Here is a 27,995-nt window from a genome sequence, read left to right on the forward strand (position 1 = left end):
ACTGAAGTGTACTTTTAGGGGGAGGCTAGTATCCAGTGTGTACAGTGTAATTGCATGGTGTGCAGGTTAGAGGAGAAATTGGAGGAATTTTTGAGAAGAATTGTAGAGGTAGAGAGGAATAAATGTAAATTGCTTTAAGTGCTGGCAGGGCTTAGTGATGAACTTAAACTTCTACATGTAAAGGGGCAGTCAGAAAACAGGATTTCAATGGAGCTAAGAAAGTAAATAGGGTTAAAAAGCTGGAAAATAATGAATTTAGGGGTAAGGATGGGCTTGGGTTTGGGTTAAGCAACTGGTTCTAAGCACTTGCAAGTAATGAGGGGGAGCAGGTAAGAGAAACGGACAGAACAGCAAGGGATGACAGTGTAAAGAATAGGGAAGTTATTTATAGTTGTATGTTACTGTCTAGCTAGGCATGTGGATATAGTAATGTGTGGAGTAAACTGGAACAAAATAATACACTTGTGCTATCTAAAAGCAGGGGTATGGGATATAACTGATAGAACCACAAATAGTGGTTCTAGATTTTGCTACATCTAGAATTGAGAAAGCCAATCTTGATGAAATGAGACATGATGTGACTTTTGAAGATCAGATGAAAGAATGTTTTGATTTGATATTGGCATCTGATGTGAATTTGTTATAGTTGTGGTTGGTGAGCACTTCATTACAAATGACTATTGTACATACAAGGTTTGGGATTTTACTACATCTAGAATTGAGAAAGCCAATCTTGATGAAATGAGATATGATGTGACTTTTGAAGATCAGATGAAAGGGTGTTTGTAACAATGCAGTTTTTGTGGTACATGTTGAGACTAATGATATAAGAAAAGTTGGAACCTAGGAGTTTACTGATGTGTATAAAACATTGATAAGGGCATTTAAGGAAAGGGATCAGAGCTTTTGTCAAGGATATTGCCAAGAATGAATTATGCTGATGAGATGTTATGTAGGTCACTAGGATTAAATGACAGGCTTATATCAACTTGTAGGGATGAGCATATAGACTGGTTGGATTTGTGGGATAGTTTTAATGGGAAAATTGGAATAGATGGCTTTCATTTAAACAAGGCAGGGGATGGCATGTTAGCAAAGGCTATTAACTCAGCTGTAGTGGCAGATTAAACTAGGATTAGACAGAGGTTAGGGCTGTGACACTAGCAAAATAGGAAATGATAATTGACAGGAAAACATGTACAACAGACATTAAACATGAATGTAATTTAAAATCTATGATTAATTGTTACTATTGTAATGTTAAGAGTAGTAGAAATAAAAATTTGAGTTCAATTCAAATGTGGAAACTGAGGATTTTGATATTATGGGAATCACTGAGATGTGGTTGGATTTGAACAGTTTTGATGAGAGAAATTTATCTGTAGTACCAGATTACATATTATTTATAGAGATAGATGTTTAAAAAAGTGGGAGGAGTAGCTATATGTGAGGAGTGAATTGCTTCCTGTTGTGTTAGAGCGTATTAAATAAAATAAAACTGAGGTTGAGTCAGTTTGGTTAGTGTTAGTGGATACAAAGGGAAAAGTTGTAAGTAGGATTTGTTGTAGATTACCAGATCAGAATGTGGAAGGTAATGAGAAATTGTATAATGAAATTAGAATGTTAGATGAAAAAGATGTTATTAAAGGATGATATCTTAATTTTAAGGTTATTGATTGCAAAAATTTTGAGTCTGAGAGTGAAGGGGATAGGTTTTTGTAAATTGTTCAGGATACATTTATACACTAAATGGTGGTGGAACCTACAAGAGAGGAAGCTGTATTAGATTTGATATTGGCATCTGATGTGAATTTGTTATAGTTGTGGTTGGTGAGCACTTAATTACAAATGACTATTGTACATACAAGGTTTGGGATTTTACTACATCTAGAATTGAGAAAGCCAATCTTGATGAAATGAGACATGATGTGACTTTTGAAGATCAGATGAAAGAATTGGGAGATCATCTTGAATAGACATGGAAAGTATTTAGGAAAACATTGATATGCATACAGAACATGCATATCTCCTACAGAAGTATGATTTATTAAAGGTTTGAAAGATCATATTAGGGACAAGCATAGTAAATTCAAGAAATTTAAATTTACTGTAAATAATAAGGACTTGGAGGATTATAGGAAATCAAGAGAGCTAGTTAGAAAGGAAGTTAAAAGAGCAAAAGCTGTATGTGAAAAAGGGTTGGCTAAGAGAGTTAAACAATAAGTAATTCTTCTGGTATATGATGGATAAGCAAAATGTAAAGGTGGGGATTGGGCTTCTTTAAAGGATAGTGAGGAGCTGGTATTGGAAGATTATGACATGGTAAACTTGTTAAACTATATGTTCTTTTCAGTTTTTACAAAAGAAGATGGAAGTTTTATGCTTCAACCAGAGCATGTAATGTATGGGGAAATTATTGATGTAGAAGATATCATTGTAAGTTCTAAAATTGTAAGGCAAAAGTTGGGAAACTTAAAAATTGATAAATCCCCTGGATCAGACAACTTTTAACTGGAATTTTAAAGGAACTTAAAAGATTTTATTTGTGAACTGCTAGCTAATATATCTTATAGGTCATTGAGTAGTGAAAGAGTATTAGAAGATTGGAAGCTTGCTGTGTATTTAAATGTTTAAAAGAAATGGTTAACTTTGGCCATGTGATTATAGGCCAGTTAGTTTTACATTAGTAGTTGCAAAGGTTTTAGAGAGTGATTAAAAGATGCATTATAGAATCTCTTAAATCAGTGGTTTCCAACCAGGACTGCGAGATAACATTTGTTTTGGCCACCTTCACCTTTGTTCTCAAATAAATAATTACTGTGAGGGGTGCAAGAACATATTAAAATTTTTTAGGGGTGCAGGGCATAAAAAAGTTTGGGAACCACTGGCTTAAATTAATTTGAAATAGTTTCAAAAGCCAGCATGGTTTCAGTAAAGAAAAATCTTGTTTAACAGATCTGATGTTCTTTGAGGATGTTTTCACAAGAGTTGGTGAAGGAAATACTGTAGATTTGATTTACCTTTATTTTTAGAAGCATTTGATAAAGTGCCTTACAGAAGACTTGTTACAAAAATGAAGTCTATGGGTATGGGGGAAATGTTATTAAATTGGATAAAAAATTGACTGGAGAATAGCAAGCAGAGAGTAATTAGAGAGTTGGATCTAACTGGATCACAGTTACAAGTGATGTGTCTTGGAGCTCTGTGCTGGGTCTTCAGCTGTTTGTGATTTATATTAATGTTATTGAATCTGAAAAGACTAAAAAATAATGTAAGTTTGCAAATGACATGTTTTTAGGGTGGTTAACCGGATCAAAGATGCACTTACAGGGAGATTTAGATCATTTGATGCTTTGGGCCAGTATGTGGCAGATGATGTTTAATTACTCAAAATGTAAGGTGATACATGTAAGTTTTCACAATTAAAATTATTATTACTCGAATGGGTGCCCCTTGTTAGGACATTGGTAAGTTTACAGATTTACAACGCTGAAATAAGGAGTTCGATTTCCCTCGGTGGGCTCAGCAGATAGGCTGATATGGCTTTGTACTACTGATTTTTTTTTAATAATTTGATTATCTTCAGTTTACCTTAATGTTTTGGGACCTATTGTCCATCTCAGCTGTTTCACACACTAAACTAACATAAAAAACAATCTTTAAAGCTATGTCTTATATTTAATATACTTATCAATCTTTTCCTTAAACTTGTTTAAAGTTGCTGCCTCTACAGTATCTGAAGGCAACCCGTTCCAAAGGCCAACCATCCTGTTAGAAAAATAAAACTGTCTTAGCCAAAGATGACTCCTACCTTGCTAGAATTTATACTTCTGTCCCATAGCTCTACTATTCTCACTGTTAAATATGAAAAAAGATGAAATATCAAGACTATCAATTTCATTTGCAATCTTAAACACCTCAGTCAGATTTCTCCAGACTTTTTATTTTTTTTCAAGAGAAAAGAGATTGGGAGATTATGCCAACTTTTTAATCCCAGGCACTATTCTAATTACCCTTTCCAACAATTCATAGTCTTTCCTGATGTATAGACTGAACACAAGACTGAACACAATATTCCAAATGTGGCATGACCAGGGACTTGTACAATGATGTTAGAAAGGGTTGTAAAATAATTTTAAAAAGAATGCACATAACAGAATTATTTTAATTGTAATCTGTAGTTGGATCCAATTAGTATGGGAACAGTAGTTGATTTGTCATTATCACCATAATATGTTCATCTTTAGAAAAGTTCTGAAGGCAGTTTTTAGAACTCTTTTAGTTTATATATTAAAATATGTGTTACCTATATAAGAATAAATGTTATGATTATTTTTATAAAGAAAGAAAAAAAACTGTTACTTCTATTGATCTTTTAGTATTAAATAAGTTGATGTTATGATTAAAAAAAAAGTATTCTTCATCCCAAAAATCTCATATATTTTTTGTGTAATCTCTATAATCTCTAAATACATTTTAAATGTTTGTTTTCAGTAAGACTATATTTTGTTATTTTCTATACTCTATGTGGGTTCTATCATTTGATCAACCTTACAACCATCATTAAAAAAAAAAGTAGTAAATATAATTTTTTTTTTTCATGCTAGAATTACTACATATTATAACATGAAAATACAAATGTTTAGTCTTATAATGGTATATATTTACATATACATTTCTTGTCATATTGACCTTCCAGTCTTATCTAGCTTACATTACATAACTTGCATTGACATGGTGCATGTGCATGCTTGTTACGTATCCAATAATATAAAACTGACTTTTTAGTTTTCCCTGTCTTGGCTGTATTTTAATGGTCTAGTATTTTGTAATATACAGTCACATTTCAATTGTTAAACATTATATATACATATATAGATTATTACTATTTAGAAATAAATGATTAAACTTATCTTAAAATATAGAACAATAAATAAAGAAGTAAAGCAAACAATTATCTTTTCTCATTGTGACCTTTGTATTTGGTTGCTGCTGGACATAGGTTGTTAAGCCTTTTAAAGTTTTGAATGGAGAGGATATCAAACAAAATTTGTTTTAGGTTTTTATATATGTGTGTATATATACAGCTGAACAACCACAAATCATAATAACTACACTGATACCATAGAATTTTACTATAAATTAAGCTTAGTAACTAAGATCTGTTTTGGTTTAAAAAAAAAACATCAAGCAGACTAAATGCACCTTATCTTATTGAAATTTTGGATTGAAAGAATGTAGAAGCTTTTTCACAGATTAAAATTGCTGAGAAAATTACTTTGGGGACATTCTATCTAAGCTGTTGTTTGGTTATTCACATCATATGCTATAGTAAGAGTATATAAGGGACCGTTTCAAAAAATGGAGAGAGTTGAATGGAGCTGCTTGTTTGATTCAGTAAATAAGCCATATTTCAACAAAATAGGAATATATGAGGTTCTTATTTTATATTTTAGCTTGTTAGTAATTTGAGTTCCTAATTTGTATGAAATTATACACGTATTTTGTAATTTGAAATTAAAAAGGAAAAGTAAAGACTGGCTTTTGTCATGTCACACTTGAATGCTACCAAGTATAGTTTTTGATTCATTGAATCATCAGCATACTTGTATGTTTTTACAGTTTCTTACAGCTCGTACTGTAAAGTGTAAACATATTAATTTTTTAAACTTTTTCCATATCAACTTGATAACTTCTAACTTAGAAGCTTATGACTAGTAAAGTTTTAAATTATTTTGAAGCTTTTGCACTAATGATGGGATTAGAAAGAAATTATGAAAGGTATTTAAAGAAGAATTTTACCATAAATTATCATGATATTAGTATTTCTCATACTACTTTGATTTCCACCTTAAGAATCATTTTAATTTGTGTCATAAAAAATTAAATGTAATCTAATTTTCTTGGCAAATAGTAGACATTGCATACTCCACTTTTCTGGGATCAGAGTGAATTTGTTTTCACTGAATTATATATTACCTGTTATACTCTGTGACAAGAATAGTTACTAGTTCTTTCATGTGAAACCTGAATTAAATAATTTTGAATAAAGAATCAGTTTATTAAGTTTTAATATGAAATATTGTAGGTAGAAATTCATTCAATAATATTAGCCTTATTTTGAGGTTGTTACAAGTTTCATACAAAGTTGCATATATAATACACTTTTATGTAAAACAGTTTAAAGTTTAAAAATTAATTTAATACTTAATTGTTGTGCCTGAAAATGTTTATCAGATGAAGGGTAATTGAAATTATCTTTTAAAAAAAGCTGAAAATATGTAGATTAGTTGCATTTGAGAATAACTGATTAGTTAAATGTAATTGATTAATCATTGGTCTCATTAATTTATTAGATTTCCACTAATTGTCTGGCTCTAGGACAAGAATGCTCATGAAGTCTCATTTTCAGTTCTATGGTGAATAAGGACTGTTGTTTTGGATCAAACAGAAGTATATAATAATATTCATTTGTGCATCAATGTTTTGTCCTGTGGATAAATATCACTAATGCTAAAAACTTAGGATGTAAATGTTACATAAAACTTAAGTGTAATTTTGCTGTATTGTAATTATTTGTTCTTTTTTTTCCAGCCGACATTTTGGTTTTCTAAAACTTAATCTCCCAGAAAATATAAAAAGGAAAGCATTAATAAACAAGGTAAGGTAGATTTATTATTTGTAGTAGTAAAGTTTACAAGTTAAAATATTGTTTTCTGGTTGAAGAAATAATGATTTAAAACAGTATCTTGATTGCTTAAACATGTAACTTAACCCTCCTATAAAGTTTAGAATTTTGGGACATCTGTTTTAGGTCCTATTGATCAGATTCAATTTAAAAATACTGAAACAACCTTGAACTGATAACATTTTTTTTATTTACATAAATTCAATTATTTGATGTTGAGTATTAGAAATTCATGTGAACTTTCATAATAATAAATTTTATATATTTAAATGCATTGTAAAATTATGGAAATTACTGTCAGGTTCAATGAATAAGTCAAAATAATAAGACTGTTAAGGGAAGTAGTGTGAAATTCTCTATGACATTTTTTTTTCTGTAAATATCACACAAAAATAATCTGTCAGCTTTCTACTCGCACAGTATGTAAACAAAAAATTAATTGAGTGTAGTGAAGTATGAATGTGTAAGAAAAATGAATTATTCTGACATCTTGATGGTTGTTTCTTGCATCATCTGACAAGGTGGCACTTGATCCCATTCCTTATGTTCCCACACTCCAGAGCTCACCTTTTGGATTCACAGCCAACAAATTTGTTTGCTGGCTTGTCATGTGCCAGGTGTCCTTACTTTTTTTTTGCAGTTCACCTGTCCTATCCCAACAAGATTCTATCCAAAGAGTGGACTCTCCATACCCAGGTGTTCTGGTGTTTATGTTCTCAGTTGGATACTCTCCAACTGTATGCATTTGCCATTGATTGAATGCCAAACTTTCCCTCTCTCCTTTTGTCCTCAATTTCACATTGTTTGTCTTTGGTTGTGGATGTGTTCATCTAGGATTGGAAGGACCTTTCTACACACTTTCATCTTTCTTATACCTTGAGTAATTTTCCTCATTTAATATGGTCAGTGTAGTATCCTTTTTGTGGCTCCATTCTAGTTGGCTCAGCTGTGGTTTCTGTTACATCTTGAGCACTATCTCTATTATTTCTATCTCCCTCCTGGTTACTTTTATAGCAACCTCTCTCAAGGATGCTTCATTCCCCTGTTTCCACAGTCCAACTTTACAAGTGGCTTTTGTCTGACCTCATTTGAGAGGTTCAGAACTATTCACACTAATTGTTTCCATTGTTCTTTTGAAGAATGCTGGCATGTGTACCATCCCAACACCTTTGTGACATGCTACTTGCATTGTCTGGTGATTTTGTGCTCAGCCATATGTTTTCCTATTGTAACCATTCTTTATAAGTCAGTACAATTCTGAGTAAGATGATTTTTTTTATTTTCAGGGGCCTACTTTATATCTTATGGATCCCATTCTGTGTAAAATGGTGCCTTTCCAGGCTTACTGATATTCAAAAACTGCATCATGTTATATATAAGGTCTATCATACTTACTGTTGAGGTGGACTGTTCCATAAGACTGCTTTTAGGTTCTTTCTTGCTGTTTATTGTGTCACAAGTCTGTGCATCTCAGACTGTACACTCATCAACTAACATGAATAAAGCAGAAAGAGATTGCTGCAAATCTATAACATTCCTTAGGTTGCCAGAATTGGGAATGGTCACCCACTGGACTTTCTCCAGGGATGTGCTCCTCCATACTTTCCAATTTTTTTTTTCCCTCTTCTTCCAGTGGAGTACAGGAGTCTTTTACCATTCAGTCAATCATAGGGAAGTGGTGCTTTCCCTGTGTGGTAAGTGTGACTGGATTTTCCATATTATTTTGCATTTCACTGCTCTGGCATGGAATCTTCCCTTCTACTGCTGCCTGCATCTTGATTCCTAGGTGACTGGTTTTGGTTGGATCTGGACCAGCCAACATAAATCTTCACATGTTAGTGGGCTGAGAACCTCCTTCTATTATGGACTGGATTTTATATCCCTAATGCTGATTGGTATCAGACTAAAATTGACCTTCCACATTCCATTTCCATCTTTCTGATATCATCTGGATGTACATTTCTGGGGGTACTTGCTGCCAATTGTGATAGTTTAGTTTTTTGGAATACATGCCCCCCCTTTTTTTTTTATTCCTAGACCTGAATTGAACGGTTTAAGATCCTCTTCCTACTATGGACCAGCCAAGTTCTTTCAGATGTCACTGGCCTTGACTTGAGTTGACCCTCTGCTTAGGATCTGAAGCACACTTGCCACTTTACACACAATTTTTTTCCTTACAGATTTGGAATTGTTATCTTGTTTTAATCTTTGATTCCATACCTCACCTGTTGGCTCCACATGCACACAGAACATATCTGGTTCAGATGTGATGTGATCTACCATAAAGTGTTTTCACTCAATGGAGATGGCACACTCTACGGGAACACTGTTCAGATGCTTTTGAGAGGTGCTCATTTAGGTAATTTTACACCTGTCCTTGCACCTACTCAATATGGGATTCCAGTTGTAACTGTGAGAGGCAGTAAGTGATCGTATCAAAAGTCAATATTTTTCTGTATTGAAAATTTATTTACAGTATATACTTGCCTCTCCCCTACACTATTTACCTGTTCTCCCCATTTCTAGTGGTGTTTTTCTTGCCTAATCATGAATTGAAGATTGGGTTCAACTGCAAAGGAGAAGTTGGCTGTGGTAAGAGGGTTTATCATACTTCTATTAGTGGAGGATTGTTGCATGCTTAAATGCAGCTGAACCATGTTGGGTACACATGGAATTAGGGGGGAAGTATCAAGACTAGTGGTGAGTGAAATTTTACACTTTAGAAAACAGTCAAGTTAAGAATAGAAGTAACTGCAAAAGGAGGTAGGTATCTATTGAAATATATTTTTAGTGGAGGGAAATATTAACTTCTGAACTAGCTTACTTCAGTTTTGAAGGTTGATTACATAATGAAACTTTACATAGGTCAAAGATGTAAAAGAAATACCACTTTTCTTATTGCTCATTGCTATTTGCATTAAATAAATAGAGGACAGTCAGTCTTTCATGTGCAAGAATAGGAAATACTTTTATACAGTCTACTAAACAAAATTACAAATAACCAAAACTAAAATAAATTTAGACATATCACCTCTTAGCTGTTGTATGTCAGTTTTTACAAATATTTGTCTGATGTATAAATTATTTTTGTTATTCATTATATTATTAAGTGTCTGTAAAATATTTGATGTGATTTTCTCCTAACACTTACCTTTATGTTTCCATGAACTTGTTTTTGTAGCTATGAAAATTAAGCTTAATTAATGTTTATAAAGAATCAGATTTTGTAATTAAATATTTTTTCCAAAAAAAAAGAGAATTTATATAGTTAGAGTAAGACCATATGGTTATTTTCATGTTGAGTTTAAAAATACTTTTTATTTGACATTCTTTTACTGTAAAATTTATAAATCATGATAATGGAAGGGTATTTCTTGAATGTTTAGAACATATAGAAAGAGGAAGAAGCTACATTTGATTAACAGGAGCTTTCTCTTAGACCAAGACTTTTCACTACTCTGTGTTCTTGCTTTATTTTTTGGAGCTGTAAAGTTGATGGATACATAGTTGGATAATCCTGGACATTCTTGATGTAAACTTTTAATGGTTACTTTCTGTGATCTGCAGCATAGTGGTATAAAATGACCTGAATCTCCCAATACTTGCAGAGTGTGGTCTCTATAAGACTTCACAGTGCTTGAGGAGGGTGACAAAATGCATGTGCTGAATGATATTTTATCAGGTTCATTGCAATGCCATCAGAGAGAGTAGGTGTTGAATGTAGTTTAATTATTTAACTCGCCTTATCTTCAACTTTGAGTTTGCACAACAGAAAAGGGGTAAATTATAACTGATACTACAACAAAATGGTAACAAAATGGTCTTGACATACATTTCATATTTAGACAAATGTTTGCCAATAGAATTTTGGTAGAAATTGTTACCATTGGTTGAAGTGTGAAGTAGCTTAGATTATTATAATAGTAAAATAATACTATACTACAATTTAGAACATACATGTATGCTCAGTAGCTTGTCAGGTTTGATGGACTGTTCACAAATGAGTGACTTTATTTTTAGATCTAGCTTTTCTCCTTATATTTTGTTTCATTATTATCCTAATTGTGTATATGGTAAATTTTCTTAAAGATGCGTTAACAAAAGTAAAAACGTGGAACAAGCGCGTAATGTTAAATCTTTAGGAGATAAAGACCTCAAGCATGGATACATGTGGAAAAGGTGGGAGATGGCAGTATTTTAGTCGGAAAGTTAAATATCTTGGGCATAAAGTCAGTTTAGTTTCTCTAAATTTTCATCACTCTGTGTGTGTGTGTGTGTGTGTGTGTGTGTGAACAAAATTACAAATTTATTTACATTGTCTGCAAGAGTACAGTTATCCAATATACGTGACATTAGACAACGTATCAGACTGTTATTTTGTTCACTTTTTAAGATGGGAAGAATATTTGTGGGAGCATAAATATTTTATTACATAGAAAAAGTGATGCAATTATCAGTCTATCTATATATGTAAATATATATATGTCTTGGTAATAATCAAATTGTCTCAGTGGTCAGAGGATCTGAAGTCGAGTGGATATTTCACATTCAAATACTTGTACAAATCCCAGTTCAGTTGGTATTTTATCCTCTTATTTCTTATAAATATTATTTACAACAATTTTTTTCAATAGCATTGTAAATTAAATCAAGTATTTGAAATATTATTTGACTTTTGAATTAAAAGATAACACTTACAGCATCAGGCTACTTCAGATTCTCATTTGATTTGAACACTTCTAATATCATCTATGAAATAAATTATACACTAAAATTCTCAATAAAACTAAAAATTGTTCAGAAATAATGCAAGAAACAAAACATTGCTAAGCAAGAGAAGGAAAAACAGATGGATGGCATGATCAAATCAAATCAAGCATAAATTAGAATAACTCAACCAAGGGGAAAACAATCAAACAAAGCTCCTAGAGAAACAAAGTAGGAAAAAAAAAAGATACTAAAAGACACAAATGGTTATGGCTCCATTGTGTCTTCTCTTTGAATTGAACAAATACATCAACTAGTTTGAAATAAACATCTTTCATTTTATCCTGATAGCATTAACTATTGTGTTAAGAAATTAGTAAAATTTATTTGCCTTCTGGTGCATGCAGAATTCAGAATTTATATATAAAATATGCAAAATTGTTTTATTAATTTTTACCCACATATGCTTTGATTGAAAGTTAATTCTCTCTCTTCTCAACATGCTTGAAATAGCAGCTAATGTTAGGGGTGCATTTTGTTTGACCAGTTTTGAGGATATATATGCTGAACAATATTATTCTCTCAGTATATATTATTCATATAAATTAATATTGTGCAGTTTTAAGATGGATTCACTGACAGTATAGGTTAAAAGACTGGTGCTTGAAACAAATTTGCTCATGAATGAATAAAATGTAAAGTTTGAAAAGTTACTGAGTACATATGTTTTACTTAAATTTTCAGTTTAATTCAGAAAAAACTATCACTTAGGCCACATCAGCTAATTATGGAAAGGTCAGCTGTATATAGATAGTTTTTTGCTTATTGTGGATATTGTAACTTTGTTTGAGGTCTCAATCAGAAATTTTATTTTTTTTAAATCTATTGTTCTTATAGGGGTTCAATAGCCTATCAGAAATAGAGCAACATTAGAGATTCTGAAGCTTATTGCATTAATTGAGTGGAAATGGAGCTAATCTACTGTTTTTTTGTATAGTTTTACTTAATTGTTATATACAGGGTGATCTATGAGTTGCACCCAACATGATTTTTCCAAATCCTGATTTTAAAGCTGTTCAAAATGCACCCCAATACAGGGTGATGCATTCTATTCATTCTTGCACAATTAATGACATCATAACCAATTATTTAAATGAAAGAAAAAAGAATCAATTAGTTGAACAAGTAGGTAACTTTGAAAAATGTGGAAATGTCATATGCATCTTTTGCATCTGTCTGTATTTAATGAAACTGAATAGATTTACATTTAGGGCTTCTGTTTTTTCAGTTAGTGTTTTTATGTTTTATCTGTTATACAATTTTATTTAGATACTATAAAGTCTGTGTATACTAATACTATGTATTCTCTACATGCTAATATCTCTTATTGTTTTATTTATGTTAAAGCTTTTTTAAGAGCAGCTTATATTTTTTATGAAATTATAAAAGCAAATTTTTAATTGAATAAACATGGGGATGTTAATGTAATGTAAACCAGATAACCATTTTTGATGTTTTTCCAAGGTTTATTGGAAATCACCCACTTTTTTTTTATACTGAGGATGTTTTATTGCTATATATGAGTTAAAATCAAAAATCAGTAGTTCTACTTGCATTACATTAAGGATAATACTATCATCTTCATAGTGATTGACAAAGCTAAAATTAGTCGTTTCACACACATGAAAGGAGGAAACATTTCATGGTTTATGAGAAGGCGCATTAAATGGAGACTTAAGTTATTTAATTGAAATACAGTACATTCACTGGATTTTGGGTAGGTTAGTTTTTAATGTACTTTTAATCTATTTCTTGGTGAAAAGAACATGATTCAGAAGACAAAATTAAGAGATTGTTTTATCTTTTATATATTCCTATTTAAAGAGAATATGTTGATAAGGTATTATCAAAGAATAGTTGTTTTATTTACAAACTTTTAATTAACAATAGTAGCCTGATATATGTATAGTAATCTAGATATTCTTGCTGACATTGAGTTATTTGGTAAGATTTTCATTACAATTGTAAACTGATTGACGTACAGGCATAAATACATTAATTTTTGATTTAAATGTTTTTTTCTTATTAGGCAGTGAAATACTTGGAACGGGTTTTAATACATCATCACCAGTTCAAGGAAAAAGAAAAACTGCTAGCTAACAAACAGCAAAATGCCAAACAAGAAGGAGGAAAAGTACCTGGTCAACCTGATCAAAAGAATGAACAGACAATTTCAAAAGAAAAAGAGTTAGATCCTCGAACATATTGTAAACTAGGTCATTTTCTACTTTTGCTTGAAGATTATGCCAAAGGTATAATCTTATTGTCTGTACTTCTGTTATTGTTAATTCATATTTTGTAACCTTCCTTATTGGGTAGATGGTGTCTGGATAATTAAAATGATGAAGCACAACAGCTATTTTTTGTAGAGTTATTTAACAGATACATTTATTTAGAAATGATATCAAGTGAATTAGTTTATTTTGCACCAATTATGTGTGACTTTAAATACTTATCTCTTAACATCATAAAAATATAAAGTGAAAGCTGTGTTGGTAATATAATGTCTTAGATTTAAATATCCCACTGTGTTATAATAATATGACGTTGTTTATTACATCATAAAAGTCATACTAGTTTTCATCCTGAAAGGGAGGGTTCAACTATTTTATATTGTAGAAATAACTTATTTATCTTTATCTTGCAGCTGTTTAATTGAAATAAATTTCAGTCTTAATTTCTGTAGAAAATTTTTTGAAATTTTAGAGTTGTAAGTTGACATGTCTTATAAAGAATCAAGTACATTATAGTAAAACATTCTTAAATATGTAAATCAACAAGCTATTTGACAAGCATGATCAATATAAAGTTATGGTGGAATTGCATATATCAAAACTACAGTTTGACAGTGATCAGCATTTTGTATTATGTGATGTCATTGAAAACTAATCTCTTTGAGAAGGGTATATAATATTTATATACTGAGTGTAAAGGTGTTTTCAAACTGGGAATTTAGAATTTTCAATGGGGTAATCACTTATACTTAATGACTTTGTAAAACAATGGAATATTAATTAACCTGGAGAACCAGTACCATCTTAAAAGAGACCTGCAACAAGTCATACATCAGCTTTGGAAAGCAGAGTGTGGTATTTTGTAACAGGTGAGAGCCCATGAGTGTAACATAAGGTTAGTAGCAAAAACTTTAATTATGTCTCAAGTAGCATTATGTAATGTAATCAAGAAGGATCTCCATCTGGAAAAAAAACGACAAGTTTGGTTTACAGAAGCTACTACCATGACATATCTGTTCAGTCACTGCATACATCAGGCAGTTGAAGATCAAAATGGGTGTTTGTGCTATTCTATGTAAGGATAAACAGGCCAAGTCACCAAATTCGATACTTACGGATTTCTGTTGAAACAGGTGGTAGTTATCATCGTTGTTCACTGGGTGTATTATAGAAAGCAAGAAGGAGTAGGGGTGAGTTTTGGATCTGACAGTCTTATGGTAAAGCATTTTGCAATGGAAACTGTATTGCAGGGCTATTGTTCAGATGAATATTTGTTTGGTAGAGCATGACCAGATGTAGTGAACATTTATTGTAATGACCTGGTGAGGTTCCAGGATCATTTTAATATAATGTATGCAATCTCTAAACATGTATGTAGATGTTTTATTTAATGTGTATGTTATCATTCTAGTAGTTCTAATGCATTCATTTATTACTAATGTCTAAAAGATAATTACAAAGAATACATGTGATATATTTTACTTTCCAGCTATGTCTGCATATCAAAAATTCTATGCTTCAAAGGAAGATCATTGGAAGGTAAGATTCTCTCTGTACGTAAAACTTAACTACAGAAGGTTTTAATTGAGAATGTATATTTTTCTTAAATTTTCAAAGCAGTACAAGTGGGAAGAATTCATAATTATTAAAGAAACATTTTGTGTCAAACTCTTTGTTTGATACTAAGATCTAGTTATTTTTTGCAAAACTTTATTCTGGAATGATATATTACCTCTTCTAACAAAGTAATTTTTTTTTTTTAGTACTGTCCTGTATTGGTGCAAATTTACAATGCTTGCCACAAGCCTTCCATCTACCATTTTTGCATATTCACATGCAAACAGTTATGCAGTAACTCTCTATCAGTAGGTAGGGGACACAACTACTAAAGTAACCAGTGCTCTCTCCACACTTATATTCATTGATCATTTCTTGATTGGCTGTAGTACTGTACATATGTGCCTGTTTTTGCTCAGATTTGTCAGCATTTTCCTTTATAAAACAGACTGTTTTTTCTTTACTATGTTTTTTTTCTTTCTTTATTTGCAGATACTATTTTGATAGTGTGTTATGGATCCTACTCTGTGATGAAAATCTGCATTGTCCATCCTGTGATCATGCTCAATTTCAATTATGTTGTACCTTTTCCTACCACAAACCTGATGTACCATTCCAGATGCTGCCAGTTATTGGTTGTGTGTTTCCATTCAATTTTCAACAGTGCCAAAACATTTATGTTGCAGGATTAGGTTATGCACGTCGAATAGATGGGGTGTCTCATGTAGTGTACATTTGCTTGATAAGTATGTTCATCCCAGGCTGTATACTTCTGAATGCGTGAATAAAGCAGACAGGGATTGCCGACCATCTCTGATGCTCTGTGTCAATGTTCAATTCCATTTTTTGCCAGGATTTGGTTGTAGTACTATGCCATATTAATTGACTAATGAGAGCAAATTTGGAGAGGGTGCTGGTCATGATAAGATTTGTCTTGCTTATATTGTTGATGAGCTACTGCATAATCATTTACACATGGTTATGCAGTGGTGAGAGGTAGAAACATGGTTATGCAGTGGTGAGAGGTAGAAACATGGTTATGCAGTGGTGAGAGGTAGAAAGTTAGTGGCAAGAATTGAAAATTTCTACTAGTAGTAATCAAGAAAAGCTGTTTTAGGAGTGGTGGTATCTGTCAGAAATACTTTTTTAGTTTAGGAAAATGTTCAGTTTCTGATTCAATAGAAATTATATTACCTAGGAACATTTTATGATTCAAAGTGTTTAAATAGGAAAATTCTCTGCAGAATCAAAGTATTGAAAAAAAACAATTTTTGAATTAGGAAGATGACATTTTCTTGTCTTAGTAACAGATTACAGCTCAGTAACCGAGTTGTGAAATTTCTCATTGTGTATATTATATCACTATGGTAATGTATATCAGAAAACCCCCAGAAACTTGAATGTTTTTATAGTTTACTGTTTAATCTTTCTTTTTAAGAAGTATTATCAGCTGTTTGAAATTACTGGCATATTGGTATAAAGCAATCTTTAAAATCTTGATGGTAGAGCCCAAGAAGCTCTGAATCATTTAAAATGCATTAAATATTAAAATATGAATATAGCATAAGTAATCTTTTTAGGAGCTGCTAGAACATGATAGTTTGAATATTCTAGTACAGGATAGTTATAAGTACTTTAACAGAATATAGACACTGGGTTTTCTTAAGTAAAATGTTGCATAAAATACACTCATATTTTTATTTGTTTGCAATGCTTAAGTATATTAATATATTAATACTATTGTATATTAAACTTATCATGTTACATTAAAAATCCCAATAACATTTTACTGAGAAAAAACTCTAATGTTTCTCTCATGTTTGAGTTAAATAAACATAAGTTGTCACAGGACACGTGGAGTATTTTGTGAGTGAAATGGATGAGTACATGTTTGTTTAAAAATGACCTGCTAGTGAGAAGAAACAACTGAAAAATTTAAAATACTAGTTTGTCCTTTACAAACAAAATGAGAAATAGAAGGTAACTGTCAAATGCTTTTGGATATTTTGAAATATTAAATGTACACTGAGTATAGAAAAAACAAAAAAACAAAAATATAATTTTCAAAGCATTCCAAAAAGTGGTGAAGATTCACAATGGATGAGGAAGCATTTTTACATCAAATCTCGATTTGTCACTAAGATCTAGTTATTGTTTTGAAAAGGTCATTTCATATTCATTAAAAATTAATTTACACAGTAAATGTTTTGGGAATGAAAAAGATAGCCCTATTTCAGACACACTTGATCTCCTTTCCCTGGAGATGTTAATAACTAGTAAACTGAAGGCTATTTAACTTAAGGCATTTTTGTTAATGTCAACAGATGATCAACAACAGGAAAATAGTAGGACTACAGGGCACAAATATAAATTTTAGCAGTGTAGGAGTCATCATCAGCTGAGCTAGGATAATAGAATGTGCTCATGCCATCCTTGTTCTACCTGCACCCACTGTGAAATGTGGTGTTCTGCAATACTGCTTGAAATATCTCTTATGGTATCTATGTTTATGAAAGCCAGCACCAGGGAAATGTTTTGCCCATTTCTTTTGCTTGTGCTACCAGCTTTAAAAAATAGGGTTTTATGATTACCCATTGTACTGCTTTGAGTAAAATAATTTTCTGACTATTGGTGCAACAGGTGTGTCTCCCCAGTGTGAATTCTTTCTCTATTTTTCTTCAAGTGGAGCACAGGAGACCATTTTACCAGTTACTAGCCACTGAGGTGGTAGCTCTTGGAGAATTCTGATCAACTGGGCTTAGCATATTACAGGGAAATATGGGTGGTTGATAATATTACTTTCTTATAATTGGGTCACATTTCAGACATATCATATAACTAAAGTGCACTCCTTCAGTCAGAACCTGTTCATTAGAGTCAAGGCAAGTACACATTTTACAGAAAACATAATGCATACCAAATATGTCCTCCTGCAGCCAGAACCTGTTAGTAGAGTCAAGGTGAATTACATTATATGGAAAGCATAATACATAACTGATATGCTTTCCTCCTGCATCCGGAGTCTGTTCAGTAGAGTTGAGGTTAGCACGAGGTATGGTCTGATCGTGCCCTAATTAAATTATACATGTTGGATCACCTACTGCTTGTGTGCAAGAACTTGGATGGTCATGTTTGCATCTTCACTTTTATTTTCTGGGTGAGGAGTGTGCTGCACTCTGATTGAGATGCGATGTGGTCCCTCTTGGATGTGCCCTTTGGAGATCCTGCAATTGGATATCAGACTTAGTTTTATGGGCAGCAGTTTAATTTAGTTTGGTATTTTAGTGATGAAATTTTTATTTTATGGTTATTTATTATTGCTTCAAAAGTTATCTTAAAATCTTGCATAATAAGATATGAGGACTTCATTAGGGATTAAATTTAATATTATGAACAGTTTCACAATTGAAATGTTTTAATTGTTTACAAAAAAAAATGTCCAGTGTAAAGCTGTTCATAATATTATATAGCTTAAAATCCATTTATTCATCAGGTATGGTTTCATTATACATAGTTTTTCTTCTAGTTTAACTTTGTTGCTTACTTTTAGAATAAATCTTTATAGGAAATCTTTTCGGGTCATTAAATTCAGAATAACTAGACATTATACAACACAAATATCAAGTTCCATTATCAATTCAGATGTAATAATTGTTAATTAAAAGTTCTTGTTTGTTTTGTTTTTATTAAAATTAACTGCTCATTAAAATCAACTTTTGAGAATTTGATGAATGTTTTCCTGAAATATTGGTAGAGGTGTATCTTACTGCTTCTTTTCTCATTATTTGTTAACTTTGTTTCTTCCACTTAGGATGCTCCTTTTCTTTATGGTCTAGGACTTGTGTATTTTCATTTTAATGCCTATCAGTGGTAAGTTTCATGTTGAAAAAAGTATTTTGTCTCTTTATTTTGTTAAAATTGTTGTTTAGTCTTAAGCAGAATAATTGAAGGTAAGAACAGTGAAATAGATTTATTAAATTCACTTCTCTAGAGTAGTACTAGAATATTATGGAGAGAAACATAATAGTATTAGTATATAAGAAAATGTATATTTGATCAACTCTTGACAGTGATTGTGAGATGTGGAAAATAATATTTCTAGGTATGAATATTTAGTTAGTGTATTATTTATATTTTAAAATAACTTTTTTTTCTTTCTCCAGAATATATTTTAGGTTATTTTATGCAAGTGTAATTTTTAAATTCAAATGGGAAACATTTTTTTCTTTTTCATTAGATATGTGCCAGTAATTAGAATATGTGTATTGCACAAAATGTATACTTACAATGTGTAAAAGAAAGAAGATTAATTTTTGGTGTAATATTTTGTGTGCTGCAGAATCAGCTATTTTATTAAGGATTTTAATTCACCATTTAAGAAAAAGAACAAACAAAAATCACCACAGTTAGTGCTAAACACAGATATTTTATGGTTAGCTAGTGATGATTTAGCTCTGTTTCTTAATCAAAAATACTTTTTTTTGAAATATGATACATTCATTTATTTAATCTTTTTAATTTGACACTTTTTTATAACCAGATAATTATGGTGCATATGCTAAAACCTTTAAAAGATTCAAAATTTATAAATCAACTATTAGATTTGGGTACATATTAATGGATTTTTCTATTCTTAATACTATGTGAATATTTGTTGAACAGCAAATACATCCTAATTTTTTATGAAGTTTATGGAGACACAATTTTTAAAAAACAACAAAAAAACAAAGTTATGGACATGTGTAATTATTTATGTGTAAATTTCTTAAAATGTATGTGTGCACATGTAAATATATGTATCTGTTGATTGGTGTGTATTTTTGTGTGCTATTTTTATGTTGGAGTGTACGTACATCTTGTCCATCTGGTATCAAAATTTCTTATGAAGAAATAGCTGAGTTTGGCAACTGTTTTGCTTTTGCAGCCTAAATCATTTCCTAATGGGTTAAGGGTTAAAGGCCATGCCATTACAGTTGTTGACTTGCATTCAAATTTTATTTTAATACTACTTTATGAATTTAGGTCAGTAAGTTTGTTATCAAGGTGTAGATTATATGAGTTAATTTCTTAATTTAAAAATAAATATTAGAAGAACACATCTAAATACAGATTTTAGGGAGTCACATTGTATGTTGAATGCAGCACTAGTTAAAATGAGATGTTTGTAATGTCAAAATACTAAGTCTATAGTTTCATATAAATTAGGAACTCAAATTACTAATATTATCAAGCTAGAATGTGAAATAAACCTTGTATCCTTTTAGTTTGCTGAGCTATGGCTTATGTACTGAACCAAACACAGTGGCCCTGTTTACCTTTTTCCATTTTTGAAAACGGTCCCTCATATATACTTACTTCACTATGTGAATGTGAATAACCAATCTAAAGCTTAGAAAGTCCCTCTCTGATTTTCTCAGCAATTTTAATCTGTTAAAAGGCTGCCACATTCTTTTGAATCAAGATTTCAAGGAGGTAGGTTGTGTCTATAGTCTGCTGATGGTTTCTTATTTTTATTTAGATCCAAGTAGAACTTAGTTGTTAAGCTTGATAAATTATAGTGGAATTCTGCGATATGGATATAGTAATTTAAGATTTGTTTTAGTTATTAAACTGTATATATATATATATATATATATATATATATATATATATATAAAAAAACTGAAAAAAAAAGTTTTTCCGTAACCACTACATGTGAAATTTTAAAAGGCTTACCAACCTGTGTCTATCAGCAACTGAGTTCAAAGGTCATAGTTACAAGAGATAATTGTTTGCTTTACTTCTTTACATACTGTTTTATGTTTTGAGAAAATAAGTTTAATAACTTGTTTTTAAGTAGTAGTAATCTGTATACATGTGTATAATAATTGGAATGTGACTATATATTAGAAAATAGTAATTCACTAAAATATGGCCAAGAAAGGATCACTTCGTAAAAACTAAAGGTCAGTTTTATGCTGATGGATATTGTAACTTAAATGCAAGTGCACTGTGTCAGTGCAAGTTATATGATATTAGCCAGGCACCAATGGAAGGTCAATATAATAATTAAAAAAAATATATATAACAGTATGAGACTTATTCTACTTACATTAAACATTTATATGTTTGTATTCTAATTTGTAGTAATTCTAGTATGAAAAAAGTGTAATTCATATTTAATTCTTTTATTTTTTAATGATGGTTATGAGGTATGTCAAATTGATAATTCCACATAGTAAGGGTAGAGAAAATAAAAGAGAAAAGTATAATGTCTTACTGAAAATAAGCATTTGAAGTGTATTAAGGAAGATTTTAGAGATTATACAAATAATATTTGAGATTTTTGAAATGAAAATGATTTTTTAATCATAATATCAAATCACTTTACACTTGGACTGGTAACAAAACACTGTTTTCACAAACAAATCTTTAATAAAAATATTCATAAAAAAACGGAATTTTTATGTATAAAAAAATTTGTAATATTTAATAAGTCTACCAAATTTTGTGAAAATACACATTGCATCAACATTTATAGTGTAAGAACTTAGTATGCAAACATGTATACAAACTTGTGTATATTTTAGTGAATCTGTTGTGAAAGGGTTAATGCTGTAACTAATGGCTCAGCTAACTGAGGAGATTGATAGCAAGATATGTAAAACTTACAGCAAATGAAAGTAATGTTTAATATTGTGTGTAACATGATTAACTTTGCATTAGACAAGCATTTGGTGTGTTATAGTTCAAAATTGTGGATAGGGAGGGCTATGCCTCCATCTATAATATAGCCTTAGTTTGTCATTGCTTGATGTCTTTTCTAAAAAATAAATATATTGCTAGTATACATACGTACTTTTCACAAAAAAAATAAATGAAGGAAGATAGTACTTCAACATGTGGTACATTGCTGTACAATAGATTAGAATTAAAAATATAATGCAGGTTAGATTTGAATTTTTTATTGCTGTTTTTTTGAAGAGAAGAGAAATGTAAACTTTCCAGATTTTTGGTTTTGATATCAAGTCATTTTTAACTTGACATAAAGTTATAAAATAGAATCTGTTCAAGGATAGACTGACATAAATACATATATATTTTAAATTTTGGAATGCCTAGTTTAGTATGGCTCTGTATACACAAATCTTGTTTTTTTTTTAATTCTGACAGGTCCTTTTGAGTTGTATAAATATTATACTACTATTATCAAGAACAAACAAATTTCTCAATAAACTTCTCATTCATATGCAAAACTAAAATGTTGCCTAGTGTTAAAAGTTTAAATAGACCAAACAATTTCTTAATTTCTTACTCGTACTTTACACTTAAGGTACTTAGGATGTTAATAATGTTAGAAGTTAGAATAATCCATTTTATTTGTATAAAAGTATTTGATCTGTATTATTCTGGAAGCTCTAATTACACATTTGTGGCTAACTTAAAATTTAATGTATCTACATTTGCTATGTAATAAGTCATTAACAATTCTCAAAAATTATGATTCTTCATGGTTCATTGGCTATGGCTCAATACCTCGTTTGATTTTGTTAAAGATTGGTTCATCTCAGTTTTTCTTAATTTTGTTTTATGTTGTATAAAATGTACGTTATAAATAATATAAATTACAAATTTTGGTTTCCATGCAAGCGCACAAAAGCCAGTGTACTGAATGATCATCTTAAATACTGATTTTATCAATTTTGTTAGTGTGGCTTGGACATTCATTAGTGAGGTTTCTAACTTCTTGTGAATATTGCTTATCAAATTATTCATTAAATGGTAAAACAAACTACCATGTGCTGTACCCAAAATGGCTGACTTGTTGAAATGTAAAGCAGGAAATGCACCATTGTCCTACAATGCACACCAGCTGTTTGGAAATGTTTTGGGTTTGAAGTTTTGGATCAAAAATGACATAAGAAGAAAACTGATCACATGAAAATGGTATGTAAAATTTTGAGGTTGAGGTCGGTTATGAAATGAGGACAGTGGTCAAACATGACCACTTACCTGAGAAGAAAACATGATATTACATTATAAGAAACAAAGAAAATTAAAGATGTACTCTTACAAGGCACAATTTCTGTAAGTAGTAAAAGTGCACTGTATTCCTCATCTGCAATTACAAGTGTTTAAAATGAAATGAAACCCTGACAGTCAAAGGGCAAGAGAGATAACAGAAGTTACTGTATTCTTTATGGCTAAAGATGTGTTACCATTTTCAGTGCTGGATAATCCTGTCTTTAAAGATGTACAAGGTTTTGGGACCAATATGTTAAGTCTCTTTAGACTTCTTTAAGTACTATAGTAATTCCAGACCTGTACATAGGAAAGGAATAGGCTTGACAGTGAACTGAGTGGTGCTCTTACCAGTGATGGATTAACTTTGATACATACTAAAAGGTAAATTATTATTACTGGGAATTTTTGTAAATGGCAGTTAGGAAATTAGAAATTCAGTTCCATATAGAAGACAGTTGAATGCATTTCATATAGTTGAGCACATAGCAGATGTACTGAAGGAGGCTGTATTTTCTTGGGACATGAAATATTCTTAATATTCTAATATTTCTTGCAACTATTTATGAATTAGTGGCTTCTAATGATAGAAAATTGAAGTAAAATGATTGATTACAAACATATTTAAAAATAAAAAATATTAAATGGGATATCAAAGACAAACCACTGTTAGGATAAAGAAACCTGTCTTGTATCTTGTCTATCTCCATGGCTATTATTGGGTTGAAATATCAACTTTAAAAGATTTCAGCTTTAGATTACTAAAATATACTACAAAATAATGGAAGTTTTTTTCTATTATTATTATTCAGTTCTAGTAATGTCGCTGTTTCCCTGATCAGTGTGATGTTGAAATAACAAGTGAACAGTAACATAAATGACCTTCAATAATGCATCATTTCATATTATAAATGCATTATTAAAAGAAAACAAATCATGATATGAAAAATAATTGACAAAATGCTTTCAATTTTGTTAACTAGAACAATTTTAACTGGTATTATAATAAAGCTGATGTTGTTCATGGCCCTTTTTGTATTATCTACACTTGGAACACTGCATATCTGTAACTTTTGGCTTTTATGGTGAATCCCTTATCAAGTTCTTGTACTGTTTTATTTAAAGTATGAGCAAAATTTATTTTGTGAAGTCATTTTAATTTCTCTAAAGTTATATTTACTCAGATATCAAATTAACACAGTGTAAGTAATTATGAATATAGGTTTGAAATGAAACTGTTCTCATGTTGAAGACTTAGTAAACTTTGGTATTCAGTACTTCAGAAACTGTCAAGATTAGAATCTGTATGAGAAGTATACAAGATGAACTTGTATTCTATGAAATGTTTGCCAATTAATGTTTTTTTCTTGTGTGTAACTGATTTCTAAAGTAATTCAGCTGTATTTCTCAAAATATTTTGCACAAAGATACTGTCATTGAACCTCCAGCAGTTAATTTTTATCAGGCAGGTGTTGGCACTGTCTATGTAGGGGATGGGTTGGATTGTTTAGTGAAAATATTATTTTAAGTATCTCTTTGATAGGTGATCAGAACTTTAAAATTCTTTTTAGTGTTTCTCTTTATAACAATATTTATGTAATGAATGAGTCACAAGTTCTGGTAATGTTTGAATTTCATTTTCTTCTTTCGTTGCATCTTTATTACATGATAACTCAAAAACTAAAACAATGGATTCAACAAATTTTCCCAAAGTGACTTAGTTTCTTACAGAGTATTGTTTGTATAGGTATTAACTGGTAATAATTTAAAAATAAAATCATAGTTCTAGTTGAAAGGATGTTTGTTATCATTACCCATTGACGTTAGCTTTTTATATAAATTTGGTGTTGTTTTAAAAAGCTTAAGTACAGGGTGAAACAGAAATTACCAGCCAATAATATATAAACAGTAAATATTACAGTTAGAATCTCATTGTAATTAGGACTTGATTATAAATACAACCTTCCTATGTCTATTGAAATACTGCATTAAAAAATAAACCAAGCAAAGAAAAAACTTTTCAAAAAGTGATGTAAATATAGGGATGGTTAATACCAACCATTCAAAAACAGTAAACAAGACAGTAGGGGTGACAGTTATATCTTCTGTACATAATAGCAGAGGCAATAATTAACATGTAGCAATATATATAATTATTCAGTCACAGTTGAATTTGATTTATTCTATTTTTTGTCTGTTAACATTCTATTTCACTTTGTTATGCTATGTTGTTTGCATTTTTTTGAAGGATTGATATTACCCAATCTTATATTTACTTCCTTTTTTGAAAGTTTTTTTTTCTTTACTTGTACATGTTGTGTTTAATTGTGATTAGAATTGAGCATTTTTTCTCAGCTATAAATCGGTACCAAAATAAGCAGTAAAAGAAGAGGATGGGATAACATCAACAAACTACTGCAAAAATCTCTTAACTGAGGTCTCCTTAGATTTTATATTCCAATTTTATCTGATATTGGGTGGAACGTTTCTGCAGGGAACTAAGTAAAAGACCTAAATCGTTTGTGGTGAAGATTTATTGCAAAGAGAAACGTGAAAGGAAAGTGTAGTTGGGAAAACAAAGAACTTGAGTGATTATTGTGGCTCCTACTTGTACCAGCAGTATTTGCTTTGTAGTACTATATGACGATTAGACATTACTTGTACAGGTTTTATATTGTTATTTCCAACATGCCTTAAAGTATAACTGTTTCAAGTGTAAATATATTCTTTGAATTTTCTTTTGAAATCTCGTTGGACAGTAGTCGACTTTCAGTATATTGCAACTTAACCGGCACGTTTGATGTGAATACAGGTGTACGTACGTTCGGCAGCATTTAAGATCGTGTGCCCCGTCTCAGCGAATTTTATCTCAAACACGGTTTTTTATATTACATACAGTTAAATCGAAATACCTCTAATTAGCGGAATATTTTACGATTGATTAGCTAGTTTTGTGTTTAATTTTTGATCATTTATTAACCATCCTTCAACAATTTTTTTTTCATCAATGCATGATAATAGTATTACTTTTAACTTGGCCCCAGTGACTCAGTTCTAAGTTTGAGGGGTTGTAACGCTAAAAAACGGGTTTTGATACTTGTTATGGATAGAACACATTTCATTTTGTAGCTGTAGGGATTATTAACAAACAAACGTTATTTATAATTGACCTGGCTCGAGAATTGTTCCATTACATTTCGCTGACTTGCGTCGTTACTGTAATTAGAACTAAAAATGTTCAACTTACTTAACTGTGTATGTGAGATCCTGAGTCTAGTTTACCTTTAATTTGTAGCACGTTAATGCTGTGTTATTGGGGTTATTACCATGAGCTTTTTTGATTACGTTTTTCTAAACTGTATGTTCATTTTAGTGCTTACGTGTCTATGATTTTGTTGTTTATAGGGTACCTAATAACACGACTTCTTTACACCAAATGTTGTAACAGGCAAGAAGGTTATTCTTTTAGTTGTATTTATTTAAAAATATAATTAGTCATTATCATGCGGTATATGAACGTCAAAAGTAGAGAGTGTATAAAACTGTGTGGTAATTTCAAGGTTAAACAAGACTGATGTGTTTAAAGCTTGTTTCCAACCTTTTAATCATTATTATTGTACTCCATTTTAAACGGTAGTATTTATATCATCGTTGATATATGATAAATAATTTGTTTTTAAAATACGTGCCGCTGTTTCTTCACTTCCTCCTATAAGTACATAGGCATCTTAAAGTAGTAAAGTTTTTTGTTTTGTTTTTTAATTTCGTGCAAAGCTACACGACTGGTATTTGCACTAGCAGTCCCGAATTTAGCAGTGTCAGATTAGAGGGAAGGCAGCTAGTCATCACCACCCACCGCCAACTCTGGGGCTACTACTTTTACCAACGAATAGTGAGATGGACCGTCACATTATAACGTCCTCACGACTGAAAGTGCGAGCATGTTTGGTACGACCGGTACTCGAACCCACGACCCTCAGATTACGAGTCGAACGCCTTAACCCACCTGGCCATGCCGGACCTAAGTAATAAAGACGCAGAGGAGAAAAGACAAATGTTCATGCTAAAATTGATTAATATACATACACGTATTGTTACGTGGCTTTTCTGTCGTGTAATATTCTTTCTTTCTTTATGTGTTTGTATACTGTTCTTATGAGTTAGAATTTTATGATACATTTGATAATATACGTTCGGCACGTCATATTATGTTGAAGATTCTATATCGTTACAAGTTATATGCTCGACAAAAAATCCCTAAAGCGCACGTTATGTACTGTACCGTTAGAATTAGTATTTTAACAGACGTTTTTTGGCAGTTAAGGTTAATCCACCTTTTATATCCTAATAGTTACGTAGATATTTATCAGTTTTTAAAGAAATTCCCACATCAGGAAATTGAAGAAATTCCGCACAACAGTTCAGTAAATCAATTAACGTGGCCCTTATCAGATGTTAACGATAAGGTAGTACATGTACTTAAAAGAAATAATGGTGTCACACCTCTAATGTGGTATTTGTACGTGAAAACTACATGAGCGACTTTTCCAAGGAATATCTATGTATAACAATAATATCTATGCGTATTGACGACTAAGGAGGAGTAAATGTTTAGTGTTGTAAGTGTAACTTTATCATCTTGGTTAATGAATTAATTCAGTATTTCAAGTGTATTGACTGCGAGTTGCATAAGTATATTTTATATGTAGAGCATGGAAGAAGTCTCATTATAATAAAGAAAAAATGCT

General features: G+C 31.0%; 1 protein-coding gene across 24 annotated transcripts in view; it reads left to right on the plus strand.

Annotated features, from left to right (window-relative positions):
- Nucleotides 1–27,995, plus strand: part of LOC143240479 (lysine-specific demethylase 6A-like) — a 76,201-nt gene that overhangs the window by 1,877 nt on the left and 46,329 nt on the right. For all 24 annotated transcript variants that reach the window (XR_013021773.1, XR_013021774.1, XR_013021775.1 and 21 more), the window contains exons 2-5: nucleotides 6,595–6,661; nucleotides 13,485–13,707; nucleotides 15,179–15,228; nucleotides 19,058–19,116. Coding sequence is in view for 14 of the 24 variants with exons in the window: in XM_076482958.1 (XP_076339073.1) it covers nucleotides 6,595–6,661; nucleotides 13,485–13,707; nucleotides 15,179–15,228; nucleotides 19,058–19,116 (399 nt within the window). In the remaining 10 variants the exon portion in view is untranslated. The remainder of the gene's footprint in view (nucleotides 1–6,594; nucleotides 6,662–13,484; nucleotides 13,708–15,178; nucleotides 15,229–19,057; nucleotides 19,117–27,995) is intronic.

The sequence above is a fragment of the Tachypleus tridentatus genome, chromosome 13, assembly GCF_004210375.1.
Source record: "Tachypleus tridentatus isolate NWPU-2018 chromosome 13, ASM421037v1, whole genome shotgun sequence".
Classification (NCBI taxonomy): Eukaryota; Metazoa; Arthropoda; class Merostomata; order Xiphosura; family Limulidae; genus Tachypleus; species Tachypleus tridentatus.